The 21,907-nt window shown below is 44.3% G+C and overlaps 1 protein-coding gene across 6 annotated transcripts in view; it reads left to right on the top strand.

Moving 5' to 3' along the window:
• The first annotated feature begins 1,188 nt into the window (after positions 1–1,188).
• Positions 1,189–21,907, top strand: part of DNAJC6 (DnaJ heat shock protein family (Hsp40) member C6) — a 178,840-nt gene continuing 158,121 nt past the window's right edge. For 4 of the 6 annotated variants that reach the window (XM_032296730.1, XM_032296731.1, XM_032296729.1 and 1 more), the window contains exon 1: positions 19,386–19,889. In XM_032296730.1, coding sequence (XP_032152621.1) covers positions 19,868–19,889 — 22 coding nt within the window. In that variant the 5' untranslated portion in view covers positions 19,386–19,867. Of the gene's footprint in view, positions 1,342–7,862; positions 8,063–19,385; positions 19,890–21,907 lie in introns of those variants that run through there. The other 2 variants (XM_032296728.1, XM_032296725.1) reach the window with 2 other exon arrangements.

Here is a 21,907-nt window from a genome sequence, read left to right as displayed (position 1 = left end):
AAAAAAAAAAAAAAAAAAAAGACATTTAAATCATGAAGTTTGAAGGATGTGGCCTTCTTCAACCACCAAGACCTTCTTATTTCTCTCTCTTAAGCCACACACATGCATATACCACACATTTATTTATTCATTGCAAAACAAAAACAAAAAATTGCCATTTTGTCAGGTATGGTGGCTCACACCTGTAATCCTAGCACTTTGGGAGGTTGAGGTGGGAGGATTGTTTGAGCCTGGGAATTCAAACCAGCCTGGACAGTAGAGTGAGACCCTGTCTCTACAGAAAACAAAACAATTAGCTGGGTGTGGTGGTGGTGTATGCCTATAGTCCCAGCTACTCTGGAGGCTGAGGTGGGAGGAATGTTTGAGCCTGGGAGGGTGAGGCTACAGTGAGCTGAGACCACATCACTGCACCCCAGCCTCAGTGACAGAGTGAAACCCTGTCTCAAACAAAAAAAAAGCAAAAACAAAAACAAAAAAAAAGTGCCATCCTTTTTGTCTGTCGCTGTCTCTCTAAATGGACAAAGTATTACAGTAAGCTACCGTTTACCGAGCCTATTTGATCCTTTACATGTAACAGCAAAACTTATCACAACTATGAGGTAGGTACTAGTTATTATTTCCATTTTACAGATTGGGAAACAGAGACTTAGAGAAGTTAGGCAAGTTGGCCAGCGTCATAAAGTTAGTCAGTGGCCGAGCCAGTGTTCACACAGTTGTGTTTAGCTGAAAAGTCTAGGTCCTTTCTACTATCCTCCACTCACACCACACAGACATGTGTACATACACATGCATGCACACACACGAATCTTGTATCCCATTGACTTTGAGTGCTCTCTCCATATTCATATTTCTTGACCTAGCTTTGTAAACACAATGACATGCATGGAATTCAGGACTTTTTTTCCTTTTTTGTTTTTCTCCACGCCCAGTGAGCCAGATGTATGAATAAATAAGCTTACTTCGTTTGCATTTTTGACATTTGAAAAGAAATTCCATGTTCCTCCTGCTCATGAATGTGCCTCAGGCACTTGGGTGTTTCCACTTGGTGGAAGATCTTCTCTCAGACCACATTCTTTTCCCATGGACTTCAGGGACTGTGGCAAAGCCCGCCACTGGATCTGCCTGGAGCAAACAGTGACTGTGGGAGTCAGAGACTTCTGGTCTTTCTTCAGCTCCAGTTGGAAGAGTGCCGTAAAATCATGTGATGTTTGGACTAAAAGGGCAAGCCAAAGAATGTCCCTTGCATCTTTGTCTGACTGGTGAAGTCTAAGCAGTGAGCAAGGGAGCCACTCCAAGGAGCTGTTTCAATCTGCTGGATGTGCCAGGACAGTGGAATAAAAGGTGAGTCTCTAAGCCACTCCCAATGGGGCTATTAACACTTAGCACTGTTTCAAAACCAGTCAGTGAGAGTCAGGACTCACAGGGAAGGATGGTGGGAGCCCCTGGAAGGGAATTTCTTGATCATCTGATTAAGTTCCCTCCACTAATGGGAGTGAGTAGTGGTGTTGGTAGCCAAGTAGTAAGCCAGGAGGAGAAGCGACATAACTAGTCTTTCCAGATAGTTTGGTTAACCAGGACTAGATATCTAAGTGTCTTAACCCTGAGGCCAGGTAAAAAGTTCCAGGACAGAGGGAAACCCTCATTTAGGGTATTATTTGGTGGCACATGGTCACCATTCCTGAATAGCGTTGCTAATTAGATCACTTTTTTTTTTTTTTTTTGAGACAGAGTCTCCCTCTGTTGCCCAGGCTGGAGTGCAGTGGCGTGATCTTAACTCACTGCAGCCTCTGCCTTCAAGCAATTATCCTGCCTCAGCCTCCTGAGTAGCCGGGATCACAGGCGTGTACCACACCAATCCTGGCTAATTTTTGTATTTTTAGTAGAGAGGGGTTTTCACCATGTTGGCCAGGCTGATCTCAAATTCCTGACCTCAAGTGAGCCGCCTGCCTCGGCTTCCCAAAGTGGTGGGATTACAGGTCAGCCACTGCACCCAGCCAAGATCACTTCTTCTAAAGGCCTGTTTCTTCAGTTTGAATGCCAGGGAGAGTGAGAGCTGCTGTGGAAGAAAGCAGCTTATTGCTGCTAAAGAGAGAGGACATCTCTCAATTTCTGCTTTCTTCCCAGTTTTCTTCTCCATTTTGTATTTACAGCTTCCTGTTCTTTTTCTTTTTCTTCTTCTTTTTTTGTTTTTTTTTTGAGACAGAATTTTGCTCTGTTACCCAAGCTGGAGTGCAGTGGTGCAATCTTGGCTCACTGCAACCTCCCCCTTCCAGGATCCAGTGATTCTCATGTCTCAGCTACCCGAGTAGCCGGGACTACAGATGCTCACCACCATGGCTCCCTAATTTTTTTTTTTTTTTTTTTTTAGTAGAGATAGGATTTTGCCATGCTGGCCAGGCTAGTCTCAAATTCCTGACCTCAGACAATCTGCCGGCCTTCGTCTCCCAAAATGCTGGGATTACAGGTGTGAGCCACCAAACTGGGCCAGCTTCCTATTCTTCTGAATTACAGAAAGAATAAAATGGGTTTTTTCAGTTTTTTTTTTTTTCTCTCTCTGTTTCTCTGTCTTATGTTGTTGTTTCTTGAGGCAGGGTCTTGCTCTGTCTCAAAAACTCCCCCACTGGAGAGCAGTGCCATGATCATGGCTCCCTGCAGCCTCAACCTCCCAGGCTCAAGCAATCCTCCCAAGTTGCCGGGAACAAAAAAGCATGCCACTGCACTGGGCTAATTTTTTGATTTTTCTTTTTTTTTTTTTGTAGAGACAAGGGCTCACTATGTTGCCCAGGCTGGTCTTGAATTCCTGGGCTCGAGCAATCCTTCCACCTTGGCCTCCCAAAGTGCTGGGATTATAGGCATGGGACACTGTGTCTAAAATTTATTATAGAGTGTTACTTATCTAGACCACTAAGGGCTTCACTGTGAACTGGGAGAGTAATTTAGCTCTTCCCAACAGACCTGGGCCTTCATGCTATTGTAACCTTTTTGAATCCTCCATACCTCTACCCTGAGACTTAGCAGATGGTCTTTGGCCTCACTGAGTGAGCAAGAGGGAGTGAGGAAGTTCAATGTAGTCATGAAATCATGAGCCTAGGTTGAATTGTGACTCAGCTGAATTTTTTTTTTTTTTTTTTGAGACGGAGTTTCACTCTTTTTACCCAGGCTGGAGTGCAATGGCGCAATCTCGGCTCACCGCAACCTCCGCCTCCTGGGTTCAGGCAATTCTCCTGCCTCAGCCTCCTGAGTAGCTGGGATTACAGGCACGCGCCACCATGCCCAGCTGATTTTTTGTATTTTTAGTAGAGACGGGGTTTCACCATGTTGATCAGGATGGTCTCCATCTCTTGATCTCGTGATCCACCCGCCTTGGCCTCCCAAAGTGCTGGGATTACAGGCTTGAGCCACCGTGCCCTGCCAATGAATTTTAAATATTTAATTGAACTATACGAAATTCCTGATATGCAACCTAAAAAAATTTAAATGTTTTGTTTCAAGATAATTGTAGATTGATATGTAGTTGTAAGGGATAATATAGAGAGATCCCATGTACCCTTTTACCCATTTTCTCCTAATAGAAACATTGTGCAAAATTATAATCTAATCTAATAACTAATATGTTGACATGGATACAGTAAAGATACAGAACAGTTTCATCACCACAGAATCCTTCTATAGCCACATCCACCCTGCTCCTCCCTGACAACTACTATTTTGTCCTCCATTTGTATAATTTTGCCATTTTAAGAATGTTATATAAATGAAAGTATGTAACCTTTTGAGATTGGCTTTTTTCACTTCTTATAATTCCTTGGAGGTTCACTGAGAGTGTTACATGTGTCAGTAGTTTGTTACTTTTTATTGCTCACTAGTATTCCATGGTATGCATGTACCATAGGTTGTTTAACCATTGACCCATTAAAAGATACCTGGGCTCTTTCCAGTTTGGGGCTGTTATCAAATAAAGCTACTGTGAACATTCTTTTTGTAGGTTTATGTGTGTTTTCATTTTTTTCTGGGATAAGTCCCCAAGAGTGCAACCGCTGGATGGTATGGTAGTTGTGTGTTTAGTTTTATAAGAAACTGCTAAACTTTTCCAGGGTGGCTGTACCAGTTTACATTCCTGCCAGTGATTTAGGAGTGATTCAGTTTCTCTGCTGTGTCCTCATTCTGTTAGGTGTGTAGAGATACCTCATTGTGGTTGTAATTTGTATTTCCCTAATGGCTAATGATGTTGGATTTCTTTTCATATGTTTATTTGTTATCTATATATCTGCTTCAGAGAAGTATGTGTTCATATCTTTTGCACATTTTAATTTTTTTTTTCTTGAGACAGAGTCTGACTATATTGTCCAGGTTGGAGTGCAGTAGCACAGTCTTGGCTCACTGCAACCTCTACCTCCTGGGTTCAAGCAATTCTCCTGCTTCAGCCTCCAAAATAGCTGGGACCATAGGCATGCGCCACCATGCCCGGCTCATTTTGTATTTTTAGTAGAGATGGGATTTCACCATGTTGGTCAGGTTTGCCTTGAACTCCTGACCTCAGGTGATCCACCTGCTTCGGCCTCCCAAAGTACCAGGATTACAGGCGTGAGCCACTGTACCTGCTGGTTTGTTTGTTTTTTAAAGCTGGGTTTTGAGAATTCTTTACATATTTTAAATACCTTTTTTTTTTTTTTTTGAGACGGAGTTTCATTCTTGTTACCCAGGCTGGAGTGCAATGGCGCGATCTCGGCTCACCGCAACCTCCACCTCCTGGGTTCAGGCAATTCTCCTGCCTCAACCTCCGGAGTAGCTGGGATTACAGGCACGCATCACCATGCCCAGCTAATGTTCTGTATTTTTAGCAGTGACGGGGTTTCGCCCTGTTGACCAGGATGGTCTCGATCTCTTGACCTCGTGATCCACCCGCCTGGGCCTCCCAAAGTGCTGGGATTACAGGCGTGAGCCACTGTGCCCAGCAATACTTCTTTATTGGGTATGTGATTTCAGGTATTTTGCCCAGTTGGTAGTATGGCTTTTTCATCTTCTTTACAGGGTCCTTCACAGAGCTAAGATAATTTTGATAAGGTCCAACTTTTCAATTTTCCCTCTTATTGTGCTTTTGGTAACAAGCCAAAGAACTCTTTGCATAGCTCTGGATATTAGAAAATTTTCTCCTATTCCTTTCTAAAAGTTTTATAGTTTTACATTTAAGTCTGGAATCCATATGATTTGATTTTTGTATAAGGTATAAAGTTTGGGTCATGGATCTTTTCCTTTTTTTTTTTTTTTTTTGCCTATGGATGTCCACTTGCTCCAGCATCATTTGTTGAAAAAGCATATTGCTTCCACTGAATTGCTTTTGATCCTTTGTCAAAAATTAGTTGGACATATTTATGTGGGTCTATTCTATTTCTGAGTCTTTATTCTGTTCCATTGATGTATGTGTCTATCCTTGTGCCAACACTACACTGTTTTTGACACTGTACCTTTATAGAAGGCTTCAAATTTGGGTAGAGTGATTCCTCTCATTTTATTTTATATACACACACACACACACACACACACTTTTTTCCCCCTTCAATCACTTGAAGGCATGTTAAATGCATCATGGCTCTTTATTCCTAAATACCTTCGTGTGTGTTTTCTTTTTAAATTTTTTTATAGTTTTCAATTTAAAAAAATAGAGACAAGGTTTCACCACATTGCCCACACGGGTCTTGAACTCCTGAGCTCAAGCCACCTGCCCACCTCAGCCTCCCAAAGTGTTGGGATTACAGGCTGAACCACTGTGTGGGGCCTCAGTGTGTATTTTTTAAAAATAGGGACATTTTCTTACATAATTACAGTGTAGTTATCAACGTCAGCACGTTTTTTATTGATAAACATTTCTCTGTGATCTGCTACATATATTTAATTTTTTTTGGGGGGGGTAAAATTAACTCAGTAATATGCTTTAGAGCCTTAAAACAACAACAACAACAACAACAACAACAACAACAACAACAAACCAAAATAACTACAAAACAGTGTCCAGTCTAGAGTCAGGTATTGCATTTAGCTGCAATGTCTCTTTGGTCACTTTTTTTTTCTTTCTTTTTTTGAGACAGTGTCTTGCTCCTTCTAGCAGGCTGGAGTGCAATGGTGCAATATCAACTCACTGCAACCTCCACTTCCTGGTTCAAGCGAGTCTCCTGCCTCAGCCTCCTGAATAGCTGGCATTATAGGTGCCTGCCACTGCACCAGCTAAGTTTTGTATTTTTTAATAGAGATGGGGTTTTGCCATGTTGGCCAGGCTGGTCTCGAATTCCTGACCTCAGGTGATCCGCCCCCTCGACCTTTCAAAGTGCTGGGATTACAGGCGCGAGCCACGGCGCCCAGTCCGGTCACCTTTAATCCAGAACATCTGCATAGCTTTTCTTCTTATTTTACGGCATTGATACTTTTGAAGAATACAGCACGTCTCTGCTCCTTTTAATAGTATATTCCTCATTTTGGGTTTATCTCATGTTTCCCCCTGATTAGCTTCATGCTGTGCATTTCTTGGCCAGAATACTCCATAGATGATGTGTCTTTCTCAGCATATCACATCCGCAGGCATTCGATTTTCGCCCGTCTCACTGGTGATTTTTTTTTTTTTTTTTTAAACGGAGTCTGGCTCTGCCGCCCAGGCTGGAGTGCAGTGGCGCCATCTCCGCTCACTGCAGCCCCACGTCGCTGAGGTTATCCTCCCACCTCAGTCTCCTGAGTAGCTGGGACTACAGGCATGTGCCGCCCCATCTGGCCAATTTATGTATTTATAAATATATATATACACATACGTACACATTTTTGGTAGAGTCGGGGTTTCGCTTTGTTAGGCAGGCTTCTCTTGAACTTCTGGGCTCAAGCGATCCGACCTCCCTCGGCCTCCCAAAGTGCTGGGATTATAGGTGTGAGCCACCGTGCCCCGTCTCCATTGGTGATTTTAATTTTGGTCACTTATAGAAGCTCTTGTCTGATATTGTTTGGGCCTACAAAAATGGCAATTTCATAATTTGATTTAACATAAAACCTTTATTGAGGTTTTAGATACCTAATCTGTACTCTCTGATGCTGTTTCCCCATCTGTTGAGCTTGGAGGTTGTTTCTGTCCCACGAGTATTGCTGGAGAGTTAAACAAAATGATGTATGTAAAATCTGGCATGTAAAAAGCATTCTATAAATATTGTCTATTATTATTGCAGCCAGGCCATGTTCAAGGGCGTTGGTTTTGATCTTACTCTCAGTTTCTGCCAATTCCAAGCAAAATCTCGACAGAGACCAGTGGTGGCATGGAGATGGGGTGGGAGAGCCTCAGTGCTGCCATTTCAATTTCCTCACCTTGAAAACGGGAAACGCCTCCCACAACATGGGGTTGCAATGAGGTTTTATGACATGTGTGTAAAAGTGGCTGGACATAGAACAGGTTCTCAAAAAAATCATGGGTGATTTGCAATCTGTTGTATTAGGAAAACAGGAATACCTGTCAGTATTGAAACCACTTTCTCTAACATGATGTTGTTTCATTCTGAGGCGGTAGCACGGTGTGAGCAACACCGTCAGAGCCCAGGGCTCTGGAATTTCTTTAGCGCTGTGTGATTCTGGGCAGATGCCTTACCCTCGCGGAGCGTGGAATGTATGGTTTGTAATAGGGAGATACAATGGGTGCGCGGCCCCCTGGGACTCCTGTGTTAATTAAGGGTGCCAACGGTGCCTCCCGAGTGAGGGGCGCGGGCCAGCGCTCACCCGCACGCCCCAGGCGCCAGGCGCCGCCGAGTGGGCCGGGCAGAGCTGCCTCCCCAGTCGGCGCCAGCCACGGCCCCCGCCTCGAGCTCCGCCCCCGGCGCGCGTCTCCCGGCGGCGGCCCTGCACCTGGCAGACGCTCGGCTGCGGCGGCGAGCGGTGGCGCTCGGCTCGGGCGGCGGCAGCGGGGGAGGGCGCGGCGCACCGATGGGCGCCACTGAGAAGGGAGGCCAGAAGAGCCGGAAGCTGTTTTCCTCGCGGCGGCCGTGGAAGGCGACCCGGCGGCTGTGGAGGCCGCGATCCGCTCGCCAGGCGGCGCAGGGTGAGTGTGGGCGCGGTCGGCTGGGACCTGCTCCCCGTAGGCTGAGGCGCCGCGGCGGCGGGGCGGCCCTCGGTGGTCTCTCCGGGCGCGTTCCTGGGCCCGGGAGCCTGGATGACTGGGCGACCCCCGACTCGACCCTCGGCCGCGGGCAGGGGGACCGCTGGGGAAGCGCAGGGGCTGGTCTAGGCGGTCTCCTTTTCCCCAGCCCCTGCTCGGTGCTTTGGCTCTGCACGCAGGGAAGCCGGGGTGGCGCGCCCACACAGTCTTACTCGGGTTTGCATGCCCCCGGCCCCCAGCCCCTGGCCCGGAGCCTGCAATGCAGTGTCCGTTGGGGGAGTGAATCCGACCCCGAGGCTCCCTGTCCCCGCCCCCCTTCAACCTGCCTGCGGCGATCTCCGAAGCTCTCCGAACGATAAACTATTTTTCAGCACACTCCGTCCTGTCCTCAACTCACAGCCAATTACTGACTCACTCCATTCATTCATTCCACAATTTTTCTCGACCGGCTCGTGGAACTACTAGAGAGGAAGACAGACATTACACACGCAAAACAGAAAGCCCGGTACACATTGCTATGGGTGGTTGGAGGGAATCAAATAGACTGCTGCGAGAGGAAAAACGGCAGGGGGCCCGAGCTTCCGTGGCGGGCGGACTGGGAGGCCTCTCCCAGGCATTGCGAGTCAGCGGAGACCTAACTAGGAGTTACTCGAGCGCGGAGCCGAGTCATAGACAGCAAGTGGAAAGGTTCCCAGAGTGCCTGAGCTGAGCAAGGGGTAAGTGAGGGATGCAGGGCCCGGATCGAGGTCCGGGCAGAATACGAGGAGGAGTTAGGATTTTATTCTACGGGAGCTGGGAAAACACTGAAGTGTGCTAAGCAGGAATGTGACATGATCTGCTGGCTCACGGCTTTTTTCTGACTGCAATGTCCATGTCCGCATCTCAGCCTGCCGGATTCCTACCCATCTGCCGAGACTAGCACAAATGCAGTCTCCTCCCTGAAATCTTCTCTGGGGTTCCTGCCACCTGTAACCCCTCCTTTAGCGTTTCGTCACCTGTAGAGCGTTTGTCACTGTTCATCTGTAGGATTCCACATTCTCATCCATTTCATCTTTGCATTCCCCGCTGGGCTTAGTGCAGGGCTTTGTACTGTGTAGATACTGCTTATGAATGTGTTTTGTCTTGTCCTTTTTGTCTGTTCCCATCATCTGAGGATCCTCCTTGGGCGGGGGGGGGGGGGGGGTTGACATGCCTTATTTCTAAAATGGCCGACCGGATGCAGGGCAGAGACAGATTGCACCAGGACCCTGCCACCGATATAGTCCCCCTCACCCACCCTGGGTGTTTTGAGGATGAAATTAATTAATGAATTAAACGAGTTAGTAGTTATAAAGTGTTAACACGTAGTAAGCATTATAAAAATAAATTTGAAAATGACCAGCAATAATTATCTTTGAAATACTTATTTATTGCATTAGAAACAAGCTTTTCTATTGGTGGTAGTTAGGGAGACTCTGCAGCTTGTCCTTGTCATCTTGCTGGCTTCCAAGTATGTGTTTCTACTTTTTTTAAGTCAGCGCACCAATTAAATTCCTACATCATCAAGAACTGTTGCTGAGGCAGGGCGCAGTGGCTCACGCCTATAATCCCAGCACTTTGGGAGGCTGAAGTGGGCAGATCACTTAAGGTCAGGAGTTGGAGACCAGCCTGGTCAACATGGTGAAACGCCGTCTTTACTAAAAAAACAAAAATTAACTGGGTGTGGTGGCATAGGGTACACCTGTAGTCCGAGCTACTCAGGAGGCTGAGGCAGGAGAATTACTTGAACCCAGGAGACAGAGGCTGCAGTGAGTCTGGAATGCACCACTGCACTCTAGCCTGGGTCACAGAGTGAGATTCTGTCTCAAACAAACAAACAAACAGCACTATTGCTGAAACTTAATAGGGCTGAAGGCTGACCACTTCTTTTCATGATCTTGAATGCAATTGATGATTGCAACAAGTATTCCTTGAGTGATAATTACATGTATAGTGTTATTCCAGATGTTGTGTGAATGCTTACAAAAAAGGAATAAATGAATATTGCCAATGTAGTAACTTGGGTTAGAAAAAGTGTTCTAGTTTTATAATTTTTATTTTAATTTTTTAAAATCTGTAATTTAAAGTTCATGGATACATGTGCAGGATGTTCATAAGTAAAGATGTGCCATGGTGGTTTGCTGCACCTCTCAAACCATCACTTAGTTATTAAGCCCTTCATGTGTTAGCTATTTTTCCTGATACTCTCTCTCCCCTGCTGTCACCACCACGGGCCCCAGTGTGTGTTGTTCCCCTCCCTGTGTCCATGTGTTCTCATTGTTCAGCTCTGACTTACAAGTGAGAACAAGTAGTGTTTGGTTTTCTGTTCCTGAATTAGTTTTATAATTTTAAAACCAGATCTGTAGTGCATATACAACCATCGCTGCTTCTCTGTGCCTGATCTAGAGTTTACTCACAGTTTCCCAGAGCTCATCACCATCTCATACCTCTTTTTTCTTAGATAGGATCTTGGCTCCTCACTACCTTCCTCTGCTATTTATCTTCCCCTTCCCCTGTAAATCTTGGGGATAAAGCCATTATAATATCTAATGTTACATGATACTTTACCTGTTTTTTTTTTGAGTTGGAGTCTTGCTCTGTAGCCCAGGCTGGGGTGCAGTGGTGCAGTCTTGGCTCACTGCAACCTCTGCCTCCCAGGTCTCAGTTCAAGCAATTCTCCTACCTCAGCCTACCAAGTAGCTGGGAATACAGGCATAAGCCACCATGCCCAGATAATTTTTGTAGTTTTTAGTAGAGAGGGGGTTTCACCATGTTGGCCAGTCTGGTCTTGAACTCCTGACCTTGTGATCCACCTGCCTTGGCCTCCCAATGTGCTGGGATTACAGGCGTGAGCCACCGTGCCTGGCCTTGATACTTTACCTCTTTTTTTTTTTTTTTTTTTTTTTGAGACGGAGTTTCACTCTTGTTACCCAGACTGGAGTGCAATGGCGCGATCTCGGCTCACCGCAACCTCCGCCTCCTGGGTTCAGGCAATTCTCCTGCCTCAGCCTCCTGAGTAACTGGGATTACAGGCATGTGCCACCATGCCCAGCTGATTTTTTGTATTTTTAATAGAGACGGGGTTTCACCATGTTGACCAGGATGTTCTCGATCTCTTGACCTCGTGATCCACCCGCCTCGGCCTCCCAAAGTACTGGGATTACAGGCGTGAGCCACCGCGCCCGGCAAATACTTTACCTCTTATAGAATAGTTCAACTACAGGATTTTGTTTAGATCTTGACAATACCCCTGGAAGAAGGGGCAGATGTTATTTATTTCCTTTTTTTTTTTTAGTCAGAGTCTTGCTCTGTTGCCAGACTGGTATGCAGTGCTGCAATCTCAGCTCACTGCAACCTCTGCCTCTCGGGTTAAAGCAATTCTCTTGCCTCAGCCTCCCAAGTAACTGAAATTGCAGGCACACGCCACCACACCCGGCTAATTTTTGTATTTTTAGTAGAGATGAGGTTTCACCATGTTGGCCAGCATGGTCTCGATCTCTTGACCCATGATTTGCCCGCCTTGGCCTCTCAAAATGTTGGGATTACAGGTGTGAGCCACCGTGCCCGGCCTCCCCCATTTTATACATAAGAGAAGGTGGAGCAAGAGACACTAAGTGACATGCTGGAAGTCATGTGTCTCATGAGTGGCAGACTCAGGCCTGCCTACCTGTACAGCATCCTTCCTGTGACATCTCCCTCCACACATGAAAAAAACGTGTTTCAATAGCTATCCTCATGGAAGGGAGAAGTAGTGAATAAATACTATGCAGTAAAAGAAATCTATACTCAATTTTATTTGATTTTTAAAAGTTAACCTGAATTTCTTATGGTGATGTCAACATCACTTTGGGCATCTAGAATCATAAGCTTTGATGTCAGACAGGCTATGATTTGAATAGGCCACTAATAAATGACACATTAATAAGCTGTGTGATATTAGACAAAGTCCTTAGTCTTTCAAAAACAGCTATATATTATCTGAAAAATGGGGATGACAATTCCTATGCCATGTTACTGTGATGATTAAATATGTTTCTGGTACATAGAGGTTCACAAAGGACTGATTATTTATATTAATAGGTTTAATATTATATATTAATATTAATAAAACAAAAGCTAATATTAATATGGTTGAAAATCTAGACTATTCTTAGAAAATAGCCTAGAAAATCTAGAAAAGTCTAGAAATTATTAGAAAACCATAATATTAATATGGCTGAAATTGTAGGCTACTATTAGTATACTATTGTTAGTATAGACTAATAATCATCTAGATTTTCATAATAGTCTAGACTGCTATTAGTCTAGATTAATGCTTAGTCTATATTTTCAACTGTATGATCACATTCAAAATATGGTTAAAAGTTCAATGCCCTCTGGGAAGCAACCACAACTAAGGCTTCTTTGGGGCAGTTAACCCTTCTGGGTCAACCAGAAGGTCTTCTGCAGCAGCATCCTTCTTTCTGCCACTTTCTTCTTTTTCTTCAGGAGGCTATAGGGGAGAAGGAACATCTAGGGACTCCTGGCATCTTGTCATCCTAACACTGTGTCCTGAACATAGCAGACATTCAATAAATATGTCTGGAATGAGAGACTCCTTCCATTCATGTATGTTTCCAAAGAGAATGACTCTGAAATTTACACTCTGAACATTTGTCACTATAAGTATAGCATAAATACTTAAAAGGGCGATTACTGCATCAAAGTATACATATAAATATTTGATTTTGAGAGACATTGCCAAGTTGACCTTCATACATTTGTGCTAATTCAGTTTCTGCCAATAGAACTGATTCCTTACTGAATATGATCAGACTTTTAAATGCTTGCTAATTTGATGGGTATGAAATGGTATTCCATGTTGTTTTATATTGAATTTTCTTGACAAATAATGAAGCCTAGTATCTTTTCACATGAATATTGGCCATTCTTGTGTGAAGCTTTGTGAAAGGCCTACTGATGTCTTTCTCATTTCTTTAACTTGGTGGTTTTTGTTTTTTTTCCTTCTCCACTTTAGAAATTCTTTAAATATTCTGGATATGAATTATTTGTTGGTTTAATGTCTAAACAGCTTTTAAAAACATACTTAGTCATGCCAGGATTTCTGAATGGGAATATGAATAAGCTGTGCTGAGTTGAAATTAACCCTCTAAATGCTTCCATCCTTTCCAGAGAACCATATTTTACTCAAATAGCAAAGTTTGTAGGTTACAGAAAAGGGAGCAAATGACAAAAGCATTTTATGAGCAGTAGATTTCTCTAGCCCTTGAAATTATGGTAGATAACTGGCCTTGAGTTCCTCCCACCAGAAATTCCCTCCTCTAAACCCTGTGGAGGGTGAGGAGCCCTTTCCTGAGCTGTGGTATTCTCTGGGAAGACACAGGTTGGAACTAGAGTCAGTCTCCATCAGTAGATCGTATTTTCCAGAACAAGTTACTTGGAGGAGAGGACAGAATTTCTGTCATGTTGATAAGTGGTTTCTTCTCTCACTGCCATTGTCTAGCCATATGTCCCTAAAAGCATGCCACATTGGATGGAGGTAATGATCCCTACTTAGCCTGTTCCTAAGGATATTAGAGAGAGCAAATGAGATCATAAAAATGAAAGGGTTGTGTAAATACAAGGTTTGTTACCCAGACTCGGGGAAGTAATCAGCACTTTGTCAGAGTGGGAAAACCTCAGTGACCCACAATCTTGGCATCTGTGGCTCTGGCCCTTCTACCACCTGTTCTGCATACAGGTGCATGACTGTAGGGAGCCGTGGTTCTCCAAGCATGATTTCCAGACCAGCAGCATCAACATCGCTCAGGACCTTGTTAGAAATGCAAATTCTAGCCGCCTCCCTCTCCCTTCCCCTGCTGCCCCAGGTCTCAGAACTAACAAAGCAGAAACTGAGGGGTGGGAGGATGGGGAGGGATCGGAGGCTGGAGCCTGGAAATTTGTTTTAATAAACTCTGCAGTAATTCTGACACATGCTAAAGGTTGAGAACCACTGACCTAGTAGGATAAGCAAGGGTTTTACAGCCAGCAAATGTGGGTTTAAATCTCAACTCTCCTACTCACCAACTTATGATGTGTAAATTACTAGGCCATTTTGGGTTTCCAAACTTTCACCAATAAAAGGAAGACCGAGTGTAGTGTTGCAGATGCAGCTACTCTCCTTTCTTCCCCACTTCTCTCACAGGACTGTGTGAGAAATAAATGACATGGTGATTCTGGACTCTGCTGTGTTTAGCTATGTGTCTCCTTTGGCAAGTCTCCTTGCCTCTCTGCCTCATTTTTGTCATCTAACAAAACAGGAATGGCAAGAGTTAACATTGTGTGCATTGCTTTCATCACACTGTGTGCCAGCCACTGTCTTAAAGAGTGATTTTGGCCAGGCGTGGTGGTTCACGCCTGTAATCCCAGCACTTTGGGAGGCCAAGGAGGAAGGATCACCTGAGGTCAGGAGCTGGAGACCAGCCTGGCCAACATGGCGAAACCCCATCTCTACTAAAAATACAAAAAATGAGCTGGGTTTGGTGGTGTGCACCTGTAATCCCATTTACTTGGGAGGCTGAGGCAGGAGAATCCCTTGAACCAGGGAGGCGGAGGTTGCAGTGAGCTGAGATTGTACCATTGCACTCCAGCCTGGGTGACAAGAGGGAAGACTCTGTCTCAAAAAAAAAAAAAAAGTGTTTGATTTTATGTCATTCTTAACAATAACTCTGTTACAGCTTTCATTTTACACATAAGAAAAACTGAAGCAGAGAGAGGTTAAGTAATATTTCCAAAGTTATACAACCAGTAAGCTGGGATTCAAACCCAGGCGGTCTGCAGTAAGTCCTTGCATTAAAGACGATGCTTGCCAAATAATAAGTTCTCAAAAAATGGATGATGATGATGACAAGAAAATAGCCTGGTATATAGTAGGTACTCCGTGTAAACCACACTGCCCTCTTCTGTGGTTAGCCCTAATCCTTAACATCTACCCACTCCCTGCAGTAAGCACATTTTCTCTTTCCATCTCACCTCTTTTCTGGCCATTTGGGTGCTCTGAGCAAGCCAGACAGAGGCTTGGCTGGGTGCAGGAAGACGGAGTGTGGTGTTGGAGGTGAAACCCCTCTTTTGGAATGAATGATTAAGCTAGCGGAAGCTCTAAAGTCACTGAAAGATCATTCGATCTGCCTAATTTGGGACATATGTTCTGAGTCTCTGCTTACCTATCAACTAATCAAGAATTAAAATGCCTCAAAAGTTCCAAGGGAATGTAAAAGCTTTTTTTCCAGTTTGTTTGTCTTTGTTTGGTGCCCAGTTTTTCCTCAGAGTAAAATTTTGCAGCTGGGAAAGTTTAACCCACAGTATGACAGCAGTGTTCTTTTTCCTTTCATTTTTGTTTTGCTAGGACAATAAAAAGCCTTATTCCCTTTCAATTCAGGGTTTCACTTGTTGTTCTTGAAAATTCTCTTCAGTTTAGCTCTCAAGATGGCCTCGCTTGCTGAGCATGAGTCACTGGTTTAGTGACTCAGAGTGGCATCTAACAAGACAAGGATGTGCAGGGTTGTCACAGGACTTAGTGGCCAGTGGAGCCTGCCTGAGGCTTTTCCTGAACCCAGTTTTTGAGATAGTGCATCTGTCCATTTGCGGCTATTTATAATCATCATCGATACCAATTATCTGAAGCTTGGGGTCTGACAGAGACATTGCCTTGTATAGGAAAGCTCTAGACCCCATCCTTGTCCCTTAACTGGGTATGGCCTCAGAATTTACTGTGTGGCAGGATAAGACTTCTGAGAGTTTACCCGGCCCTGCTTGGAATGGCCACAGAATCAGGAGGCCTGTGGCTTCTGGAAAAATTGTGTCAGGTGAGAAAGTAAAGGCTCTTTTTATTTAATGAGGCCTTCAAACCTCTTTCAGCTTAAGGAGAAAAAAGAGGGCCGGGCGCGGTGGCTCAAGCCTGTAATCCCAGCACTTTGGGAGGCCGAGGCGGGTGATCACGAGGTCAACAGATCGAGACCATCCTCGTCAACATGTGAAACCCCGTCTCTACTAAAACTACAAAAAATGAGCTGGGCATGGTGGCGCGTGCCTGTAATCCCAGCTACTCAGGAGGCTGAGGCAGGAGAATTGCCTGAACCCAGGAGGCGGAGGTTGCAGTGAGCCGAGATCGCGCCATTGCACTCCAGCCTGGGTAACAAGAGCGAAACTCTGTCTCAAAAAAAAAAAAAAAAAAAAAAAAAAAGGAGAAAAAAGATCAATTAAAGTTGGATAGAGAAACAGACACATGTGATGAAGCAAATATACCCAAATGTACTTGGACATGGGACTCACTGTACAATTCTTTCAACTTTTTGGCATGTTTGAAACTTTTCAAAATGCAATGTTGGATGCAATGTTGGGTAAAATGCAGATACCCCTAGAAATGACTACACTTTTGAAAGCATGATTACTTCTTTTTGTAATATAAATGGCTACTTGTAATATAAATGATTACTTCTTTTTGTAATATAAATGGCTGTCTTCCTTCTTTTCTCCCACTTCTTTTTTACTCCTAGCATTGGCCTTTTTTTTTTTTTTTTTTTTTTTTTAAATTTTGGTCTGGGGAGCCTGCTTGATTAAAAAGGGCCTGGAATAGTTAGGAAGAATGAATAAGACCTAGTATTTGATAACATGACAAGGTGGCTAGAGTCAATAATAATTTAATGGTACATGTTAAAATATTTAAAAGAGTATAATTGGATTGTTTGTAACGCAAAGGATAAATGCTTGAGGGGATAGAGACCCCATATTCCATGATGTGATTATTACATGTTGCATGCCTATATCAAAATTTCTCATGTACCTCATAAATGTATATACCTACTATTTACCCACACAAACTAAAAACAAAAAACATTTTAAAAAGGGCCTGGAGTGAGGCTGGTTGGTGATTGCCTATTCCTTTATGCCAAGGACTTTATATTCTTCTTCATATATAATTCTCACAATAATCCTACAAACTAGTTATTACTTTCCATGTTTTATGAGGAAACTGAAGCTTAAGGGCGTAAACTTGATCCAATTACAAGGTAATATTATTCATCTTACAGCATTCCTGGAACCATTACTTGATGTGTTGGGCTTTGTGCTATGCACCTTAAACGTATTAACTTGTTTGAGCCTCACCCAACTGTGGGAGGTGGGTACTATTATTACCTTCATCCTGTAGATCAGGAAATGGAAACCTAAGAGAGGTGCAACAGCTTGTCCCAGCTTATATTCTAGGGGCGGGTACATGGCAGGGCACATATTTGAATCCATTCTCTTCTGCTTTATTTATTTTTTGAGACACAGTCTTGGTCTGTCACCCAGGGTCTTTCTTGCTCTATTGCCCATGGCTCATTACAGCCTTGACCTCCCAGACTCAAGCATCCTCCCATCTCAGCCTCCTAAGTAGTTGGACCACAGGCTCATCCCACCATGCCAGCTAATTAAAAATTTTTTTGTGTGTGTAGAGACAGGGTCTCACTATGTTGACCAGGCTGGTATTGAACTCCTGGCCTCAAGTGATCCTACTGCCTTGGCCTTCTAACGTGCTGGGATGGCAGGCATCAGCCACCTCTCCCAGGCCTCTTCTGCTTTAGAGCTCATGCCCTACTATTCAAACCTAGGCCTTGGCATTTCTTTGCCTACTTTGATAAATTGGTTTATCTAGTGGAAGCCTCTCGACTTGAGACCACAGGCTCCCAAGGACAGCACTGTGTCAGTCCTGGTGTTCACAGCAGTGCCTGGCACCATGAATATTATTGAATAAAAGAGTGCATGTACGGTGGCTTCTTGCCGCCAACTCCCTCACCTTCTCAGCCTCCCAACGTGCTCTTCTTGGGCACATTTTGGCTATCCTGGACTTCTTCCTTGGAGATAAAGATGCCGGTTTCTCTGATGTGGTTTAGCCAATGGCTCATTTGGTGGCCGGTAAGGAGTTGTAATGAAGGCAGATTTTCCCTATTGGTCTTAAGTTGTCAAATACAGCAGATATTATCCACTGCCAAGGAAAGATGGGAACCGAAAACAAATACTTAACATTTCCCAAAGCTTTCAGGGAGTCTTCCAGTTGTGGCAATGAGAAGTCAGCTCAAGGCCCCCTAGTAGCCATGAAAGCTCTCACGTTATAGTTACATTTGACTCTTGGGCTGCAGTAATGAACAGGTGAACACTGACAATTAGTTCTTTTAAATGTGCCCAAGCAGTTGGTAATTATACGCTACATTTAGTGTTTTGTTTACAAAATTCTGTTCTCCCTTTTGATCTTCTGAACAGCCCAGTACATATAGTAGGGCAGCTATGATTATTCCCAGTTTAGAGATGAGAAAACTGATGCCAGAGAGGTTATGTCATTTGCCCTACACTACTTAGTTAATAAATGTTAGAGATGGTAGAGACAGTCTTCAACCCTCTCAATGCCTAGTCCAGCAAAGTTTTAATGTCAGTACCGCATTTAACTCAGTAATTTCTGAGGATGAGAGTAACAGGAAGATATATTCCTTTCTGTTGCTCTTCTTCCAATTTAGTTAGGTCTTGTATTTGAGCCAGTTAGTCTTTCTGGATACCAGTTTACCAATCTGTATAATGGGGAATAAACAACATCCATCAGTGAGTATGCATGAAGCAGAGGAGATTGGGAGGGCTCAGAACTTAAAAAGCAATTTGAGTGAAGCTGTTTGGTAGACTGTGATGACTCTTACCCAGTGTCCATAAAACAGATTAAATGGCACCTCCTTTGGCTACCCTACCTAAAATGGCACCCCTGTTACCTCATTACCATGTTTCATTTCTCTTCACAGCATTTATTGCCATTTATTATATGTCTGTATTACCTATCTGAATCCTCCCACCAGAGTGCAATAGCCAAGAAGGCAGGGACCTGAAATCCTAACAGATGGAATAATGCCTGGCACAAAAAAACACGTGTTGAATAAATGATTGAAGGAATGAATAAATGAACCTGAGTGGAGTGATTCAAAGTACGTTTGAATTGAATGACTGAAAGATTTGCTTGAGTCCTCCTTGCTCTCCAGCAGAGGGGTCTTGTGGTTTGGCATCCTCGAGCCTATTCCTCATCTGCCACTCAGTGGCTTACAACCAGTCACTGAAGCCTCCTGGAGTATCAGCTTAGGCCTGGGTGAAATGGGTTCAATAACCTGTGTCCATGCAGCAGACAGAGGCCATTATATCGCCCTGTATGCCTCTGTACTGTAACAGCCTGTGAGCAGCTTGAGGACCGAGGGCTGCACTGTTGTATCCCCAGTACTTAGCATACAGCCTGTTCCACAGAGAGAAAAAATAAATGTTTGTTGAATGAATGAATGAAAGTACAGGACTCTTAATCCTCCTCCAAAGCTGAGTTACCATCTGAAAATAAACCTGGTGCATGGCACAGACATTCCCCTTTCATTTCAGAGATGAGGAGGCGCTAAATAGTTGGTTCCCTATCCTGAGGGAAGGGAAGGCAAGCCTCGGCTCCAGATCCGATTCCGTGCCATGTTTTGGAATTTGTGTTTACGTCTGCCTTCATCCCCATCCTTTCCGCTCCAGCATAAGCAAAATTATAACCCCGCACACCGACTTGCATGCAATTATCATAGCCCGAGTGCTCCTCCTTTGAGAGACTTCGCCCCCGAGACCGCTGACTGTGAATGACAAATCAAAAGTCAGGGTTGCAGAATCAGCCGGACTTTCCTGCTCATTTGCAGCAGAGGGAGGAAGCAGAGAATGAAAGATTCTGAAAATAAAGGTAAGGGTTGGACTGCAGAAAGATGGCTAAGAGAGGGCTAAAGGCTAAAAGATGCTAGGGATGCGATGTCACGCCACAGACGTATTTAGTTTGTATTAATGGGTAGCTTAAAATTACCGTGCCTATATTAACATTCTAGTTATATAATAAATATGACTTTAAAAAATGACTAGCTTCTAGTTTCCAAATATTGTGTCATTCAGTTTTCCATTTTTATAGTCCTAAATATAACTCTGTTTTTGCCTTCTTCATTTAATCTTGGCTGAGTAACACAGCTTTCACAGATTTCCTTAGAATAGCTCCCAGATTTTTGATAATTTTATTTTGGGGGGGTGCTCACAATAGTTAATAATGAATATATAGGTTTTCAATGCATTATTAGAATTGGAATATCTGAAATACTTGGGACTTAAAACAGTTTGGGTTCTCAAGGCAAATGCTGACGGAGAATCCTTTAATGAACATTAATCTTTTTAGGAGTGCTCCATGGGGAGCCGTCGCTGACCTTCAAAACTGTTTATCTTGCAGAGGAACGTTGGGATGTAAAGTACCCTACTTCGTCAGCCTCCACTCCTTATCCCCCTCACCTCCCAACACTATAAATTCTGCTGGGGGGGATGGGGGAAAGAGAGAAACGGATTTAAATGAAAACTCAGAAAAGGAAAGGGCTCACCGAAAATGAGCCAACCACATTTTAAGTTCAACAACAAGCATTCTGGAGGATTCTGGGATTTTAAATTCTGAGGCTCCTTAAATGTTCTGCCGCAGTTGGGGGAGGAGCGACGGACCCCTAGGTCTCCTGAGGCTACACGTGTTCCCCGATCCCGTTTCCGGGGGGAGCCCTTCCTTCCTACTGCGCGGGTCTTGCTTCTGGTCCGCGTGCCCGGGAAGGGCGCAGAGGGGGCACGCGCCTGGGGGAAAGCCGGGCCGGGGACGCGGTCCCCGCGCGTCAGTGCCCGGCCCCTGCTTCCGGAGCGCTAATTTTAGGGTTCGCCGGCCCTCCTTTCTTTCCACCGCTTTCAGTGCGAGCCGCTGCATAGCAGTCTGCGCTTCGAGTGCGCTGTGTTTTAAGGAGGCCACGGCGCTTTCCCCTTGGGCTCGGGGGCTTCGGTGCGCAGGTGGAGGCTGGCACGCAGCCCCGGGGGCACGTTTCGCGCGGCGACCCTCCCCGAGCGGGAGCTAAGTTCTTTGGGTGATCGGTGCAACCATGCAGGCCCCAAATCTTCCTGCGGGCAGCGCCGCGGGGCTTGGCCTTCTCTAGTCCTCGGGAATCTGCCACCCTCTCGGACTTGTTAAAGGATTCCCACCTGGTGATGGGCAGTGATGTACACATATTCAACATAAGGAAGAAAAACTCCACTTACAACCTGATGGGAATGAATGGTATTTTAATATACGAAACTGTAATGAAGGGTCTTAAACAATTCCACGTTCTATAATTGAGGCTTTCAAAAGGGCCAGGTAGCTGGTGGTGTTTGTATTAACATCTCATAGGCTCTGGATCATTCACATCCACGTATTGATCTATGTGGTTTTGACGTTTAAATTTTAATGAAGCAGCCTTAGTGGGGAAGAAAATAGCTATGCATGGGCCTAGCAAGTGGGGAGAGGACCTGTTCACTCCTGTTTCTAAGCCAGCATCTTACAGGCAGGTGTTACCTGTGTGTGAGATCAAAGTATTTTAAAATTAACTCTAAGAAGAATGTTGGTTTTTCCTGTGTTGTTTTCAGTGGTTGCGGAAAGGGTTTCTGGAGAGAAAAAAAAACTGCTTATTTGCCAAGTCATGCTAGGCCATGGACATGAGTTAGAAAAAAATTAAAGCTTCCTGAATTGGAGGCTCAGGTTAAGGTTAATATTCAACATTGTTTGAAATGGAAACACTTCTGGTTTCTCAGTGTATCAGTGTGTTTTAAGCTCAGATCCTCAGCCTTTTTTTTTTTTTTTTTTTTTAGGGGAGTTTGGATTTTTGAATTTTTTTTTTTTTTTTTTTTTTCTTTTTTTTTTCTTTTTTTTTTTTT

Source organism: Sapajus apella, unplaced genomic scaffold (genome assembly GCF_009761245.1).
Source record: "Sapajus apella isolate SASKATOON/1434 unplaced genomic scaffold, GSC_monkey_1.0 scaffold36, whole genome shotgun sequence".
NCBI classification, from domain to species: Eukaryota; Metazoa; Chordata; class Mammalia; order Primates; family Cebidae; genus Sapajus; species Sapajus apella.
The sequence above is the reverse complement of the archived record's forward strand: the minus strand, read 5'-3'. Positions and strand labels throughout refer to the sequence as shown.